The 16,809-nt window shown below is 37.0% G+C and overlaps 2 protein-coding genes across 2 annotated transcripts; both read right to left on the reverse strand.

The window, feature by feature from the left end:
* Nucleotides 1-2,997: 2,997 nt before the first annotated feature.
* LOC127969856 (toll-like receptor 4) lies at nucleotides 2,998-5,541 on the reverse strand. Its single transcript, XM_052571978.1, has 2 exons — nucleotides 5,290-5,541; nucleotides 2,998-5,219 (listed from the first exon to the last, which is right to left on the reverse strand). The coding sequence occupies exons 1-2, from the start codon at nucleotides 5,427-5,429 to the stop codon at nucleotides 3,002-3,004; spliced, it is 2,358 nt and encodes a 785-aa protein (XP_052427938.1). The 5' UTR covers nucleotides 5,430-5,541; the 3' UTR covers nucleotides 2,998-3,001.
* Nucleotides 5,542-6,297: 756 nt separating this feature from the next.
* LOC127969860 (toll-like receptor 4) lies at nucleotides 6,298-8,740 on the reverse strand. Its single transcript, XM_052571986.1, has 2 exons — nucleotides 8,580-8,740; nucleotides 6,298-8,509 (listed from the first exon to the last, which is right to left on the reverse strand). The coding sequence occupies exons 1-2, from the start codon at nucleotides 8,717-8,719 to the stop codon at nucleotides 6,298-6,300; spliced, it is 2,352 nt and encodes a 783-aa protein (XP_052427946.1). The 5' UTR covers nucleotides 8,720-8,740.
* Nucleotides 8,741-16,809: the final 8,069 nt, after the last annotated feature.

Consider the following 16,809-nt stretch of genomic DNA (forward strand, 5'->3'; position numbering starts at 1 on the left):
TATCTGACGCCAGATGATTTGCCGTGGTTACATTAAATGGTGACCTTATCCAGTCATATCGGGAGCGTCTCCTTCAGGGAAATACTTATGAAAGTGATCTGGATAAATCCAGATAAAAAATTATTTTTTCATTGTGCTCACATATTAGATGGTGAAAAAATTACAGAGGGATTTATGGATATCTACTTATGTTATCCTGTAAATCAGAATATACTATCAATCAATAGCCTTAAAAAATGATTTTCGCTATTTTTTTTGTAATAAAATGTTATATAAATCAGGCTAGGAATAATATATTTACAAATCCCTCTGTAAATGTCTTCATAATATAACTAGGTACAAGACTGGAAAGTTTGGTGTATATAGGTGCTACTAAAGTGGAGATTTCGTACTTGGAGTATGAGAGAAAGGTCATTTTGAGAAAACAGGCTTTAAAGATTTATCATCAGCCAATGAGATTGCGCATTCATCCCTTTTACTTTCGCGATTGGTTGCTGATAAAAAGGAAATGACCATATTTGGATCTGACAGCATTGTACAGTGAAGAGAGAAATCTACAGACGCAAACAGACAAAGTGTAATAAAATAAAGACCTAAATGTGTATTTCGGACTTATTTTTCACCATCTTGAATTAACATATATATATTAAAAAAAAAAAGTTTCTGTAAATCATCTCGCGACCCCCCGCTCCCCACTCCACTTTGGGAACTACTGATCTAACCGACCTCCTGATTGGCTTCTTCAACCGCTGTCTGTCCCTTCGAGACCCTGGTCCCACATCGCTCTAGATTTTGTTACCACCCTCCTGCCCTCTAATGGCATGACGGTCGTTTTGACTGTAGTGGACCGGTTCTTGAAGGCGGCACATTTCATTCCCTTGCCCAAATTACCGACAGCCAAGGAGACAGCGGTCACTGTTCTAGATCACGTCTTTCGGCTTCATGGCCTCCCGGTAGACATGGTTTCAGATAGGGGATCTCAGTTTATATCCAAATTTTGGAAAGAGTTTTGCAAATTGTTAGGAGCGTCAGTTAGCTTGTCTTCGGGTTATCATCCCCAAAGCAACGGACAATCTGAGCGAGACAACCAAGATTTAGAGAGGACGTTGCGATGTTTGGTCTCCAAGAATCCTTCTTCCTGGAGTCAACAACTCTCTATGGTGGAGTACGCCCACAATTCGCTGCCAGTGTCAGCTACGGGCCTCTCTCCATTTCAGTGTAGTGTAGGGTACCAGACACCAGCGTTTCCCAGTCTGGAATCTGAAGTCGCGGTCCCCTCCGCTCACACGTTTGTCCAAAGGTGTCACCGCACCTGGACCAGAGCCCGCGAGACTCTGCTCCGGGTGAGGGAGCGCACTAAGGCCAAGGCCGATCGCCACCGGTCAAAGCCTCCCGTCTACGTCGTGAGTCAAAAACTGTGGCTTTCTACCAGTAACATTCCTCTGCGATCCGTATCTAATAAATTAGCTCCCAAATTTATCGGCCCATTCACTATCACCAAAATCATTAGTCCGGTGACAGTCCGCCTCAAAGTACCTCCTGCGTACAAGAGGATACACCCCGCCTTTCATGTGTCCAAAATTAAACCCGTGTTTTATGCACATATTAATCCGCCTACTCCGGTTCCCCCGCCACTGCGTCTTGTAGATGGGGAACCGACATATTCGGTTAATCGTATTCTGGACTCGAGACGGAGGGGACGAGGATTCCAATATCTGGTAGACTGGGAAGGTTACGGTCCGGAGGAGAGGAGTTGGGTACCTGCTAGGGACATATTGGATCACTCCCTTATCGATGACTACAATCAGCAGGTAGGCCATTCTGGGAACTCCAGGAGGAGTTTTTAGAGGGGGGGATACTGTCACGGTTAGTAAACCGTGATCTCGGGGGTGTTTGCACTTTGTGGTGAAATCTGTGTGTTTCGCGTCTGCACTGATTAGCTTATGGGCGTCTCCATTAACTGTCATCAGCAACAGCTGCCACTCATTACTCATCCACTATATATTGGCTTGTCTAGCATCTTGTGTTTGTGAGATCGTTGTTATTTGTTTAATGTGGTTACCCTGTTCGTTTGGCTTTAGTGTTGTATGTGCTTGGATGTCTGTGTTTTCCCTTGAACCTCTTTCCACTCTCCGCCCGTTCACTCAGCCACGGACACTTCCCTTTCGGGTCTATTCCCGGCAGTTCCTGTGCCATCTTCTCCTTCTGCCTACATGCCGTCATCATCCGGATTACTCACCTTCTCTCCGCCATCATCAGGATTCCTCACCTCCTCACCACCACAACGGAGTGTCATCTTCTCAGCATCTTTGTTTGTTTGTATATTCATACTCATCTCATCACATTAAAACTGTTAACTCGCATCTGCTTCCAGACTTTCCTTAATCCACCGTCACATAATCAGTATTTTCTGAGAACCTAGCTTTTAAACATAAATATGAAATTTATTAATTATATTGTCTTGTTCTTTCTGTGGTATATTCCTGTCCTTGTCCAGAACTATAAATAAGACTGAGCCTAGGAAAATCATTAATTCCCCATAAGACATAATCATTGTTAATAATGATCTTGCATGAGATCTATAGAAAAAATTTGGTGTGAGAAAAATCACACACTGTCCTTCAGGAGATTCTAGATCAAACAACAAACTAGGCGCTTTTCTGTCAATAAATCTGAAATGTAACAAATTCACACATCAGCTGGTGTAAAGTTGCAATCAGTTTCGATTTAAAGCAGATTTGACAAATATGTTTATATTCTATTGTCTTATTATTGCATGTGTGCAAGCAACTCTCACTTCTCCTCTTTGTTTCAAAGAGGAAGTTATTAATTTCCAACATACATACATACTATTGTCCATTGAAAGGCCTTTACTTGGCATTTTAAATTAAGCTTTGCAGTGCAAAAAATGCAATAACCCTTCCTTAACTTTGTGGTTGAAATGAGGCAAAAGTTAATTTATTTAAAACATTTATGCAACATATATACAGCCTATGTAATATTATTGGTTTGTGGCAAAAATAGCTTTTCTGAGGCGTATCCAAAATCTCATGTTACTCAGAGGATCTCTGCTCCACTTTAGGTACGTGTTCTTTTTCAGATGCTTATGAAGTCCAAACACTTTCTTAGTCTTCGTCTCTTCCACATCTTCCAGAATGATGATGATGATGTTGGCATTGCGTTCCATCATAAAGCGAGACTGAGCTAATTCAAACTCAAAGCGACACCAGGCACTATCAATGAAGTGTTGAGACACGACCACAATGACTTTACGACTGCCCATTATACCTTCATCGATAATGTTGGAGGCGATGGACTTCCCTGCCTGAAAGTCCCGCATATGAAGACAAAGCTGAATCGGTGGAACACTGTTCTCCAGATTCTCCATCAGTTCATTCATGACCCAATCTTCATCATAGCTGGAGAAAATCACAAATGCGTCATAGGAACATTCTTGCAGTCCAGGTGATCTATAGCCTCTCAGTAGAATACAGCAATACTGAAGATAAAACTGAAACCTGTAAACCAAGAATGACAAAAGAACTACTACTGTAACAAAACTTAGCGATAAAACGATTGTGAGTCTTTTCTTGTGCACACAGCTGTCAATATCAAAGTCTGTTGCTCTAAAATCAGAACTTGGTGAAAAGGTTTTACAGAAAATATTGTCTGGTTTCTTCAAAACATTCTGATTTTCCATTATCCACAAAATAAAATCTGTCTGGGAACAGGAGCAATCAATGGGGTTATAGGATAAATCCAACTCTGAAAGGTTTGTGGGCAACGAATGGAGAACATGAAGTGGGATGCTAGTAATGCTGTTTTTATCAACATAAAGTGAAATTAATTGTTTCAGGTTTGTGAGGGCCAGAAAATCTATAGTCATTAAATAGTTTCCTCTCAAATTTAAAAGCTTAAGCCTTTGAAGATTTTTGAATGAATTTGGATGCAACTCTACCACACGGCAATATGACATGTCAAGATGCTCTAGAAAAGTGAGATTATTAAACAAATATCTTGCTACATCACCTTGAAAATGACTGCCGGCCATCTTTAGAACATTTAGATTCTTCAGTCCATAGAAGCAATATATGTTAATAAAGGTGATACTTGAATAAGAAATATCTAGATACCTCAAATACTTTAAGTTAGAGAAAAGAGAAAGATATCCCATACCCACAACCCTTGTATGATGGAAATCTAGAATCTCAAGGGAATCAAGTCCATCAAATGGTCCTACAGAAAGACCGATTTGTGGATTTAGACTCAAATTTAAATACCTCAACTGAGGGGTTCTAGAAAAAAATGAGCAGCATGATGTTAATGTAATTTGGTTTGAACTCAGATCCACATACTGAAGACTGCGCATGTTTATGAAGTCTGGAATTTGGATTGCAACGTTGTCTGTAAACACTAGTTTTTCTAAAGTGTGGAGATGTGCAAGTTTTTTGCCTGGAACAGTATCTAACTGATTGGAAATCAAATAAAGCTCCTTGATTTTAAGAAATGGCACACTTGCTATTTCACGAATTATACCACCTTTCACAGCTACAATTGTTGCATTAATCATACAGCGAAAGATATTAACTGGAACAGTATGTTTTTCTTTCATATAATAATATACCTCATGAAAATTAATAAAGCAAAGACCATCTAAATAGTTTGCATCTGATGACAAAATTTTGTAATCATTTCTGTACTTTCCAAACATGAGCCTTTTTACATTAAGACCGTACAGAGCATTTAGACCAGCTTTCTGAGCAGCAGGTGAAACAAAGGCAGATCGGATGTTCAGTTCTCTGAGATAAATGTCTTTGAAAGCTCCTGGTTCAATGTATAATAACGGATTGCAAGAAAGAATCAAAGTCATGTTTCTGCCGATCTCTCGCAACACAGCAGTGTGATCAGTTGTGATGACGGATATATTATTGGCATGTAGATCAAGTAAACTGAAGTCTTTGAACGTGCTCATGAATGCAGGGAGTGACATGGACTGGATGTTATTTGTCCCGACTCTAAGCTCCTGCAGCTTGGTTAGGTTATTTATTTGAAGCTCTAATGATGAGAGACCAACATCCACAAGAACTAGTCTTTGTAGATTATGTAAAGAATTAAAGCATCCAGGTCCAAAATATGTAATAGGGTTTCCAGTAAGAATCAAAGTAGTCAAATTCTTCACATTGTAGAAAGTATCATTTTCAATGTGCTGGATTTGGCATCTAAAAGAAAATACATCAATTAATATTTTTTACAACACATACATATTTAGATTGTAACAATATTACTTACCTTGACAAATCAAGAACTTCCAGGAAAGACAAAACAGGGAAAACAGTCTTCTTCAAGTGTTTCAAAATATTAAAACTGAAATCCAAAGTTTGAACAGAAGAAGATATGCTATATGGTATGTAGCTTAGGTTTCTTCCCATGCAAGAGTAGTACCGATTCTCAGTAATCTAAATAAATAAATAAATAAAATTTATACATTTCACAACAGTAAAAATAAATAAATAGAAGATTTAAATGGGAAAAACTTACTTTTGTGCATGATTCTCCAACACTTATGGAAAAATATATAATGAAAACACTTACAGTAAAGAAAGTCATCTTGAGTGATCTCAACCAGTCATAAAAATGTGAGCCAGCCTTGGTAGATGTCATCAGTTATGAGGAACAAATGCCATGGTTTTCAACAATGGGGAACTATGTGTGAAATTATGTCAAAGGGAAGTAGGCTTGTGCTTAATTTTGTAAATCTTGAATGAAGAAGTACCTTTCTGAAAAGTTGCATTTTAATATTAAAACCAAATCTCCTATTAAATTAAAAGGCAAAAAAAGCTATTACATTTTTCTTTAACTACATAGTTTAAAAATGAATCACCTGTTTATTTAATCAAAATGCACACTGTGGGACCCAAAATGTAATGATTTTTTTCACCACTAGAAGGCTAGAGGTCACCTGTTCACATCAAGCGATATTAGCATTCAGTTAAAGTTGTATTAAACAGTTATGGCTGATGGAAATATATGGTTCTTATCATAGCTCCACATGTTTTTAGTGTATGTGTTTTTTCTTGTTTATGTTGTATTATTTAATAAATTAACGAGTAAAGATACTGACTGTGTGGACATTGTTTATTGCAACCTATGAGTAAAAATCAACTTAGCACCCTGTCCTGACTCGTAGGAAAGCCACTACACACACAACTATCAGGTCAAAACTGTTGTGAAATAATTGAAAACTGTTCTGACAAACTATCTTGACGTATACATTCAAGAATTAAAAGTTAAAAAATATTATTGGTTTGTGGCAATAATAGCTTTCCTGAGGCGTATCCAGAATCTCATGTTACTCAAAGGATCTCTGCTCCACTTTAGGTACGTGTTCTTTTTCAGATGCTTATGAAGTCCAAACACTTTCTTAGTCTTCGTCTGTTCCACATCTTCCAGAATGATGATGATGATGTTGGCATTGTGTTCCATCATAAAGCGAGACTGAGCTAATTCAAACTCAAAGCGACACCAGGCACTATCAATGAAGTGTTGAGACACGACCACAATGACTTTACGACTGCCCATTATACCTTCATCGATAATGTTGGAGGCGATGGACTTCCCTGCCTGAAAGTCCCGCATATGAAGACAAAGCTGAATCGGTGGAACACTGTTCTCCAGATTCTCCATCAGTTCATTCATGACCCAATCTTCATCATAGCTGGAGAAAATCACAAATGCGTCATAGGAACATTCTTGCTGTCCAGGTGATCTATAGCCTCTCAGTAGAATACAGCAATACTGAAGATAAAACTGAAACCTGTAAACCAAGAATGACAAAAGAACTACTACTGTAACAAAACTTAGCGATAAAACGATTGTGAGTCTTTTCTTGTGCACACAGCTGTCAATATCAAAGTCTTTTGCTCTAAAATCAGAACTTGGTGAAAAGGTTTTACAGAAAATATTGTCTGGTTTCTTCAAAACATTCTGATTTTCCATTATCCACAAAATAAAATCTGTCTGGGAACAGGAGCAATCAATGGGGTTATAGGATGAATCCAACTCTGAAAGGTTTGTGGGCAACGAATGGAGAACATGAAGTGGGATGCTAGTAATGCTGTTTTTATCAACATAAAGTGAAATTAATTGTTTCAGGTTTGTGAGGGCCAGAAAATCTATAGTCATTAAATAGTTTCCTCTCAAATTTAAAAGCTTAAGCCTTTGAAGATTTTTGAATGAATTTGGATGCAACTCTACCACACGGCAATATGACATGTCAAGATGCTCTAGAAAAGTGAGATTATTAAACAAATATCTTGCTACATCACCTTGAAAATGACTGCCGGCCATCTTTAGAACATTTAGATTCTTCAGTCCATAGAAGCAATATATGTTAATAAAGGTGATACTTGAATAAGAAATATCTAGATACCTCAAATACTTTATGTTAGAAAAAAAAGGTCCCATACCCACAACCCTTGTATGATGGAAATCTAGAATCTCAAGGGAATCAAGTCCATCAAATGGTCCTATAGAAAAACCGATTTGTGGATTTAGACTCAAATTTAAATACCTCAACTGAGGGGTTCTAGAAAAAAATGAGCAGCATGATGTTAATGTAATTTGGTTTGAACTCAGATCCACATACTGAAGACTGCGCATGTCTATGAAGTCTGGAATTTGGATTGCAACGTTGTCTGTAAACACTAGTTTTTCTAAAGTGTGGAGATGTGCAAGTTTTTTGCCTGGAACAGTATCTAACTGATTGGAAATCAAATAAAGCTCCTTGATTTTAAGAAATGGCACATTTGCTATTTCACGAATTATACCACCTTTCACAGCTACAATTGTTGCATTAATCATACAGTGAAAGATATTAACTGGAACAACATGTTTTTCTTTCATATAATAATATACCTCATGAAAATTAATAAAGCAAAGACCATCTAAATAGTTTGCATCTGATGAAACAATCTTGTAATCACTTCTGTACTTTCCAAACATGAGCCTTTTTACATTAAGACCGTACAGAGCATTTAGACCAGCTTTCTGAGCAGCAGGTGAAACAAAGGCAGATCGGATGTTCAGTTCTCTGAGATAAATGTCTTTGAAAGCTCCTGGTTCAATGTATAATAACGGATTGCTAGAAAGAATCAAAGTCATGTTTCTGCCGATCTCTCGCAACACAGCAGTGTGATCAGTTGTGATGACGGATATATTATTGGCGTGTAGATCAAGTAAACTGAAGTCTTTGAACGTGCTCATGAATGCAGGGAGTGACATGGACTGGATGTTATTTGTCCCGACTCTAAGCTCCTGCAGCTTGGTTAGGTTATTTATTTGAAGCTGTAATGATGAGAGACCAACATCCACAAGAACTAGTCTTTGTAGATTGTGTAAAGAATTTAAACATCCAGGTCCAAAATATGTAATAGGGTTTCCAGTAAGAATCAAAGTAGTCAAATTCTTCACATTGTAGAAAGTATCATTTTCAATGTGCTGGATTTTGCATCTGAAAGAAAATACATCAATTAATATTTTTTACAACACATACATATTTAGTTGGTTACAATATTACTTACCTTGACAAATCAAGAACTTCCAGGAAAGACAAAACAGGGAAAATAGTCTTCTTCAAGTGTTTCAAAATATTAAAACTGAAATCCAGAGTTTGAACAGAAGAAGGTATACTATATGGTATGTAGCTGAGGTTTCTTCCCATGCAAGAGTAGTACCGATTCTCAGTAATCTAAATAAATAAATAAATAAAATTAATACATTTCACAACAGTAAAAATAAATCAATAAATAGAAGATTTAAATGGGAAAAACTTACTTTTGTGCATGATTCTCCAGCACTTATGGAAAAATATATAATGAAAGCACTTACAGTAAAGAAAGTCATCTTGAGTGATCTCAACCAGTCATAAAAATGTGAGCCAGCCTTGGTAGATGTCATCAGTTATGAGGAACAAATGCCATGGTTTTCAACAATGGCAAACTATGTGTGAAATTATGTCAAAGGGAAGTAGGCTTTTCGTAATTTCGTAAATCTTGAATGAAGAAGTGCCTTTCTGAATAGTTCAATTGTAATATTAATGTTTAGTTGGTGTGATTTTTTCTAGACCTGTAGATCCTTTACTTTGTTCTGAAATGGACTTGCTGCACTCATACCTTCCCAAACTGATGTTTTTTTAACAGTACAGCTAGTTGAGCCTAATTGAATTTGCACCAATTCTACACTAATGCTTTTTCATGGATGCTATAACATAAACACATAAAATATTTTGTGACTATACAGATAAAACTTAAAGGGTCGTAACATATACAGTTTCACTTAATCTCAAGTTAATCTTGAGTACTTATAGAGTAGTACTACCTTCATATCTCCAAAAAGTCTTTAGTTTTATCATATTTATAAAAGAAAGATACAGCTTTCCGATTCTCTTCTGAAAAAGCTGAGCTCCTGGAGGCATACCGTGGGCAGAGCTATAATACATTAACATATATTCTTATGTGCTGATTTCCAACAAAAGACAGAAATCTGATGCAGTTGTACTTACATGAATGGGTTTTTTTTATCACTGGGACCACTCAATTTTTTAATAGCAAATGATTTGCAAATCCAGTATTGACCTGGGCCTTGTTTATAAAAAATTAATCGCTGAAATGATGAGAACACACAAATGCACTTGATACACTCCGTTGCTGCCCTGGAAAAAGCAAACTGCATCCCCTGTGTAACGCTGGGTTCTTTAGAAAGCTGAATATGACTTTCCCTCACATCCAAAATCTCGAACAAATCCTATGCAGCGATGCCGACGATTTCCCGATGCCGTGCATTGATGTGCACGGTCTCGCTCTCCTCTGGTCAAAATTTGTAACAACCCGGAAGTAAGATTTTCGGCACAAAAATTCTCTGACATTCTTCCAAATTATTTTTTACAACTTTGGCCAGGTTTAACATGAGAATCCATCTCTTTTACAATGTGAAACAACTCTGAATACAAAAAACACCATTGTACACCCCTTATTGTACAGATCCTTCTCAAAAAATTAGTATATTGTGATAAAAGTTCATTATTTTCCATAATGTAATGATAAAAATTAAACTTTCATATATTTTAGATTCATTGCACACCAACTGAAATATTTCATGTCTTTTATTGTTTTAATACTGATGATAATGGCATACAGCTCATGAAAACCCAAAATGCCTATCTCAAAAAATTTGCATATCATGAAAAGGTTCTCTAAACGAGCTATTAACCTAATCATCTGAATCAACTAAATAACTCTAAACACCTGCAAAAGTTTCTTGAGGCTTTTAAAAATTCCCAGCCTGGTTCATTACTCAAAACCGCAATCATGGGTAAGACTGCCGACCTGACTGCTGTCCAGAAGGCCATCATTGACACACTCAAGCGAGAGGGTAAGACACAGAAAGGAATTTCTGAACGAATAGGCTTTTCCCAGAGTGCTGTATCAAGGCACCTCAGTGGGAAGTCTTTGGGAAGGAAAAAGTGTGGCAAAAAATGCTGCACAATGAGAAGAGGTGACCGGACCCGATTCCAGACCTTGGGGGACCTGCGGAAGCAGTGGACTGAGTCTGGAGTAGAAACATCCAGAGCCACCGTGCACAGGCGTGTGAAGGAAATGGGCTACAGGTGCCGCATTGCCCAGGTCAAGCCACTTTTAAACCAGAAACAGCGGCAGAAGCGCCTGACCTGGGCTACAGAGAAGCAGCACTGAACTGTTGCTCAATGGTCCAAAGAACTTTTTTCGGATGAAAGCAAATTTTGCATGTCATTCGGAAATCAAGGTGCCAGAGTCTGGAGGAAGACTGGGGAGAAGGAAATGCCAAAATGCCTGAAGTCCAGTGTCAAGTACCCACAGTCAGTGATGGTCTGGGGTGCCATTTCAGCTGCTGGTGTTGGTCCACTGTGTTTTATCAAGGGCAGGGTCAATGCAGCTAGCTATCAGGAGATTTTGGAGCACTTCATGCTTCCATCTGCTGAAAAGCTTTATGAAGATGAAGATTTCGTTTTTCAGCACGACCTGGCACCTGCTCACAGTGCCAAAACCACTGGTAAATGGTTTACTGACCATGGTATTACTGTGCTCAATTGGCCTGCCAAATCTCCTGACCTGAACCCCATAGAGAATCTGTGGGATATTGTTAAGAGGAAGTTGAGAGACGCAAGACCCAACACACTGGATGAGCTTAAAGGCCATTTTGCAGGTTAACCACCACTTTCGATTAATGGGTACATAAATCACTCAAGATATGTATATCATTTTTAAAATGTCTCAAAAATGGGCTTAAAAACCTATTTTTTTAAGTTTTTGGAATTAACGGTTTTTTTACGCAACTCTGTGATGACGTCATGTCGGGGAGAGGTCGAGGAAAGGTAGCCACAGCCTAGTATGATGCCGCGTTCCAGGCAACCCGTAACCCGTGTTTTTCTAACCTTAAACCCGTGAAAGTGCACTGGAACGGCAATCAAACCCGTGACTTCCCACCCGTGAACTCGTGTCTCGTACTAGATCGATGTACTCCGAATTCCGAGGTCACACAGCATGCGAAACAACGATGACAGCCCCTACGAATAATACTGCCTGCTGATGCAGTGTTTATGGAAGTAGCAATAAAATAAATAATCTAGTTACAATTCCTTGCGCTCAGAAAGGAGCGCAAAAAATTATATATATTGCGCTATATATATAATTTTATTTATTTTTTTACTGTCATTGAGTAGCACCGAGTGAAAAAAAAACAATGTTTTCTTTATATCTAGTGGCAGTGATCATGACATTAGTTCAGATAAGTAGCGGTAACCTTTGTCCTAGTGTCATAGTACTGGTAAACTTTGTCTTTGTCATCTAGAAATAGAAGGAATCATGCTAGCTATATGGACGTTTCTAAGCGTTTATCTCTTCCTCCTGTAAAAATGTTTTTGCAAACGTAGCCGCGTGTCGGTTGCTGTGTTTGGCAGGTGCTTGTGTGGGCAGTGCTGTCCCATTGAAACTGCGCTGGAAAGCTTCTGCTGTGGGGAAGTGAGTGCGTTTGGGTCGCTGTTGGTCGATATCTATCTATCTATCTGTCTGTCTACCTATCTATATATGTAGTCTATCTATCTATATATATCTATATATTTATCTATTTATCTAAAATCTGCGCTATCTGAATACTCTCGTCTACTACTCGTCTCTTTCTAGTCACTCTCAATGCTCTCAATGCGGGCTTTAGTAAATTCTCTCCTCAACGTGACGTGATGCAATGCATTGTGGGGGAAAGGAGACCGCTGCAAGATAGTACCTACTTTTGCGTATTATATTCCGTTTTGTGATACCCAACAACATAAAATACAATGGATAACAGTTTAAATGTGTATTACCAACAAGCAAATTGCACAAATTTGTTAAAAAATTAACCTTGCAACATGGCCTTTAAGGCCGCTATCAAAGCATCCTGGGCCTCCATAACACCTCAGCAGTGCCACAGGCCGGTTGCCTCCACGCCGCATTGAAGCAGTCATTTCTGCAAAAGGATTCCCGACCAAGTATTAAGTGCATAACTGAACATAATTATTTGAAGGTTGACTTTTTTTTGTGTTAAAAACACTTTTCTTTTATTGGTCGGATGAAATATGCTAATTTTTTTAGATAGGAATTTTGGGTTTTCATAAGCTGCATGCCTAAATCATCAGTATTAAAACAGTAAAAGACCTGAAATATTTCAGCTGGTGTGCAATGAATCTAAAATATATGAAAGTTTAATTTTTATCATTACATTATGGAAAATAATGAACATTTATCACAATATGCTAATTTTTTTAGAAGGACCTGTATTAGTTTGAACATAGACTTTATTTGTAACAAATAATATTGTTATGTTGTCGAAAGTATTATTGTAGCTGCTTGAGTTTTGCCAATGCATTAACGTGATTTTGACCAGCAAATGTCCACAGCATTATCATATTTATTATTGTCATATCATTTTTTCACCATTTTAAAACTTAACTTTAAATTGATAGCATGGCACTAACATCCTCCATGAAAACGTACTTATATTTTGGGACTCAGAGACCTGAGGTATAAAATATTAATAAATGGGTATCGTTCATTTTTTTATTTCCAGACCATTACTATGTTTGGTTCAGTTGGCTACAGTATATACAGAAGCACTGGTCATTATACTCACTGGATAAATTAGTCATGTGTGACGGGTTTAGTTTTTTTTTTTTATGTTTGCTCGTAATGTTTGTGTACATCTCCAAAGGCAAGAAACACCCAATGGAATTGTTGTGTCATGTCACTGAGCACACCTGTATGGCTCATTGATTGAGGCGCATGGTCTTCACAGTTTTAATGCTGCCTTCATGTGCTATCGGAATTTTCCAATTTCCCAATTGTAAAGTTGTTCTTACAAGCTTTTCATATTTCAATTCTTTAATGTTGGAAAGAATAAAATGTATCCTAAATATGAGAATGAGGAGTTGTCGTCATAGCACAAAGCCCCTCCCTTGATACCACAGTCTCCGCCATGTTGGCAGGATACCGACGGCGAAACAGGATTGTTTACATGTGTTGTTAACTCAGAAGTAGAGGAGGTTCTCGCAATTTTGCACTGTTTTACCATGCCTGGAAGTTACTGCTGCGTTAAAAACTGCTCCAGAACCTCACACGATACATATGGAAAACTGGATGGTATGTAGCTGAGGTTTCTTCCCATGTAGTCCAGATTCTCAGTAATCTTCCATTTAAAAAAATTACAAATCCTTAAATTTCACATCATATATATATATATATATATATATATATATATATATATATATATATATATATATATATATATATATATATATATATATATTCATATATATATTTATTTATTTAACAGTAATTAAGAAGAATTTTTTTTTTGTGCACGATTGTCCAGCCCCAATAGAAAATATATATTATGAAAGAGCTAATAGTGAAAAAATTCATCTTGACTCTTTTAATCAGGATGTTCTCAACCTGTCATAAAATAAGCCAGCCTTGTTTGAGGTAATTGAACATGTGGAACTAACGCTGTGGTTTTAAACAATGGGAAATTTTGGTGAAAACGATATAATCAAAAGTTCATAGCCTTGTGCTTATTCCGGTAAATATAGAATGAGTCATTTATTTTCAGAAAACAATGAATTGACAATAATAAACAATGTTTCAAAGCTACTGAACCCAACTGAAAATATTTAGTAAAGAAAATAATTACCCATTCATAAACAGACATTTCTAATACTACGTCAAAATGGCATGACATTTATGTACATCTAGTCATGTGTACAGCTCAGTGTCAGTCATAACAAATTGAAGTTCATCGCTCTCAAAACGTTAAAAGCCCTAATTTTACAAGAAGTTCCCTTAAAACAGGTCCACATTACTTACAGGATTTTCTTGCATATTTTGCCAAACTCTTTCCAAGCTGGCCTGAATCATAGATGAATGGTAGCACACCAAAAACAAGTACCCTGACACACTGATTTCAGTTGTTTTTGTAGATTACCTAAAAGATTTTGCTATTACAATATATATATATATATATATATATATATATATATATATATATATATATATATATATATTAAAACAAGATAAACATTGCAATTATATCAGAATATGAACTTATATTTTATTAGCCTACTTCTTGTATATTAATATACAAGAGATTGCAATTTAAGCTATACTTTTCTTCCTCTATAGGCTCTCCTGTAGTTGCTACAAGTTCTCATTTAGTTTTTGTGTATTGCTTTCTTACCAGATTCTCAATTATCTGACCAGTTTTTTTCTTTCTTTGCTTTAACTAGAGAATCTTAAGCTTCTGTCGAAATATTAAAATGATGTATTTTCTTTTAATTATATCTGTCATCAAGCAATTACTTTAGGCCTACCGAAGTTCTTCTGAGGGTCGTCTGTATTTTTTCAATGTGAAAAGCAAGATGGCAACAATTGCCTACTCTAGTTCTATGACAAATCTAGGCCTAAGAAGTACCATAATAGGAGATAAGGTTCTATTTGGTGAGCTCTGAACTGCTAATTCACTTAGCCCAGAGACATTTAAACAGATGTGAATGTAAATGTCAGATTCATTTTTAAATTCAATGAAAACAAACTTTAAACTATGGTTTGCAGTTTAGTTGGGGCTAAAGGATACTTCTCTTCTCTTCACCAAGTATGCGGTGGCAGTGGCTCAGTGGTTCATGTAGGTTGTCTAAAAACCGGAAGGTTGGTGGTTCGATCCCCGGCTCCACCTGACCAAGTGTCTAGGTGTCCTTGAGCAAGACACCTTAACCCCAGCTGCTCCCGACGAGCTGGATGGCGCCTTGAATGGCTGACACCGCAGTCGGTGTGTAAATGAGTGAGTGGATGGGAGAATGTGAGGCAAAATTGTAAAGCGCTTTGGATGGCCATGTGGTCTGTTGAAAGCGCTATATAAATGCAGTCCATTTACCATCCATATGCAAATTTTTTTTATTTATGGTCCTTTTTTTGTGTGTTTTTACAAAAATAAATGGAAGGAGTCGAATTGTAGCTCTGTGCCCAATTGTGTATTCCAACAACCACATCATCTGCAGAGAGAAACGGACACTCAGTCACACCAAAATACACATAATGATGGACTTACAGGCAACACAGGATTGTGAAAATACAGTATTTTACTGAAACTTGTTCATTTCCATTTTCTATTTCATTTTACTTCAAGTATTCATGTTCAATGTTCGTTGTCATTTATTAATGCATTCTGCAAATTAACTGTTGTCAGAACAGTCATTTTTGCTACACGTTCCCAATTGACAATTTGTTATGTAAAACCCTGACAGACACTGCAGAATAGGCAGTGACAGAGTAAACAAAAATATTAATAGATAATATATTCAAATAATAATATATGTTAATATCAATGAAAATAAACTATAATTAAAAGATTGTAACACCATTAAGGTCCTATATATATCTCGAAGAACCCTTTTCTGGTGCTGCTCAGAACCATTTTTCTTAAGATTGTAACACAAACAGCATTTGACAAATATGTTTTCACTATTGTTGTGCTTTTCCTGCACAAAAGAAATATACATTTAAAAAAAAAAAAGTAACATTAATTTCTGTAATGTATTTAGGAAGAGCAGAAAACCTATTTTTTGCAGTATCTACTATACAAAAAACAACGGCATCTTTGCCAAAAATGGTTGAATAAAATGCATTAATTCTTTAAATCCATGGTTAAAAAATGAGGCCCCACTTTATTTAATCAGAAGGAAAACAATTATATTAAAACTGTTACTAAAAGCTGCTATGAAATATAACATGCCAAATTGGTGTTAACACTGTTCTCCAGATTTTCCATTAATTCCATCAAGACCCAGACTTCATCAATTACAGCTACATTTGTGCCATTAATCACACAGCGAAAGAGAAACTGGCTCACTAGGCTTCTCCATAATGTTATAATATACTTCCTGAAATAAACAGAGCACACACAGAGGATCTCTAGAGAATCAAAGTCACGTTTCTGCCAGTCTCTCGCAAAACAGCAGTGTGGCCAGTTTCGTGAACTGTTCCTTAAACTGAACTCTTTGGGAGGTGCCCATGAATGAAGGGAGAGACACGAACTGGATGTTATTTGTCCCAACTCTAAGCTCCTGCAGCTTGGTTAGGTTATTTATTTGAAGCTGTAATGATGAGAGACCAACATCCACAAGAACTAGTCTTTGAAGATTATATAAAGAATTCAAGCATTCAGGTCCAAAATATGTAATAGGGTTTCCAG

This window comes from Carassius gibelio, chromosome B13 (assembly GCF_023724105.1).
Source record: "Carassius gibelio isolate Cgi1373 ecotype wild population from Czech Republic chromosome B13, carGib1.2-hapl.c, whole genome shotgun sequence".
Classification (NCBI taxonomy): domain Eukaryota; kingdom Metazoa; phylum Chordata; class Actinopteri; order Cypriniformes; family Cyprinidae; genus Carassius; species Carassius gibelio.

Excerpts from the sequence above, each read along its gene's own strand:
- LOC127969856 (XM_052571978.1), bottom strand. The coding sequence starts at position 5,429 with ATGGGAAGAAACCTAAGCTACATACCATATAGCATATCTTCTTCTGTT. Across the intron at positions 5,220-5,289 it reads GAAGTTCTTGATTTGTCAAG|ATGCCAAATCCAGCACATTG; the intron begins GTAAGTAATATT and ends ATTTTCTTTTAG.
- LOC127969860 (XM_052571986.1), bottom strand. The coding sequence starts at position 8,719 with ATGGGAAGAAACCTCAGCTACATACCATATAGTATACCTTCTTCTGTT. Across the intron at positions 8,510-8,579 it reads GAAGTTCTTGATTTGTCAAG|ATGCAAAATCCAGCACATTG; the intron begins GTAAGTAATATT and ends ATTTTCTTTCAG.